General features: G+C 42.9%; 1 protein-coding gene across 1 annotated transcript in view; it reads right to left on the reverse strand.

The window, feature by feature from the left end:
- The window catches only part of LOC116696813 (cadherin-1-like), an 11,655-nt gene that overhangs the window by 4,907 nt on the left and 5,604 nt on the right, over window positions 1-1,144 (reverse strand). The window contains exon 5 of the mRNA XM_032527995.1: window positions 620-838. Within this exon, the coding sequence (XP_032383886.1) occupies window positions 620-838 (219 nt within the window). The remainder of the gene's footprint in view (window positions 1-619; window positions 839-1,144) is intronic.

The raw sequence follows: 1,144 nt of genomic DNA on the forward strand, positions 1-1,144 counted from the left end.
GTTTGCTAATTTGTTCAGTTGTGTGATGAAGTCTTGTATGTGTATAAACATTGTTCCAATGCCTGTTCTTATTTGTCTCGTTTTAACCAGTCCCTCTAGGATTTTGCTGACTTTCAAATTACTGCGGCACAAAATGCCTGATTTTGCGGGAGCTTTTGTAAATAATTGTGACAAAAGTTACTCTGTTTGTGGACTGAAGAGAGGAACCGCATGTCCATTCCCACCTTAACCCTTGTCTGTGGGACCCAAACAACACACATAATTATTATTTCTTCTAACTCACTTTAATGAAACTTGACGGTGTCTTCCTCCTGCTGTGTGTGTGTGTGTGTCTGCAGCATATCTTTGCGTCTGTACAGTATGTGTGCGTGTCTAAGTCTGTCATTTACAACTATCTGGCATGTCTTTCAAAAAAACAACTTTCGTAAAGTAAAACTGGCAACGTCCTGGCAAGATGATTTTCTTACTAGGTTTCGTTGCCAAGAGACTGATATTCTTGCCTGCCAGCTAGTAGTTGTGACGTCCCGTGCGTATGAATTACAAGTCCAAACCCCTCCTACATCACAGATAAAGCATAATAATCTTTACAAATACAACGTTAATTAAATATCAGACTTACTGAGCAACAACAGGATGCCTCCCAGTATTCCCAGGATTACAGGCAGCTCGGTGCCACCCGCCACACGCCCTTTGCATAACACTTCTTCCCCAGTACAGTCACACACTGTGGCCTGCACGGTGCTGTCCTGCCACTCGCCCTGGGTGTCTGTAACCCTCAGGACCACAGTGTACTCTCCACTGGCTAGCTCTGTGGCTAAATTCAGGATGATGCCCGTTTCTGCAACAAAGAGGAAAATTACCATTACAGTCTCAACCTGTGGAAAACACTGTAAAAGCATATCATGGCCTAAATAAACTAGATTCTTTGTAAATGCATTGCAAGAGGGGCCCCATTTTCACTGAGGTGTTTTCCTAAGATATTGCTTATTCCCATGCTGTGTATCGCCTTCCCAATAAACTCCAAGCATTCAAATCTCAGCAAGCAGACAATCTCTTAATTTCTTATAAACTAAAGCATCTCTGACCCAGTACCTGAAATGTGTGGAGCTCTTGCAGAAGTGAGCACCGAGAAAACAGCACAATG

Source organism: Etheostoma spectabile, chromosome 10 (assembly GCF_008692095.1).
Source record: "Etheostoma spectabile isolate EspeVRDwgs_2016 chromosome 10, UIUC_Espe_1.0, whole genome shotgun sequence".
Lineage (NCBI taxonomy): Eukaryota > Metazoa > Chordata > Actinopteri > Perciformes > Percidae > Etheostoma > Etheostoma spectabile.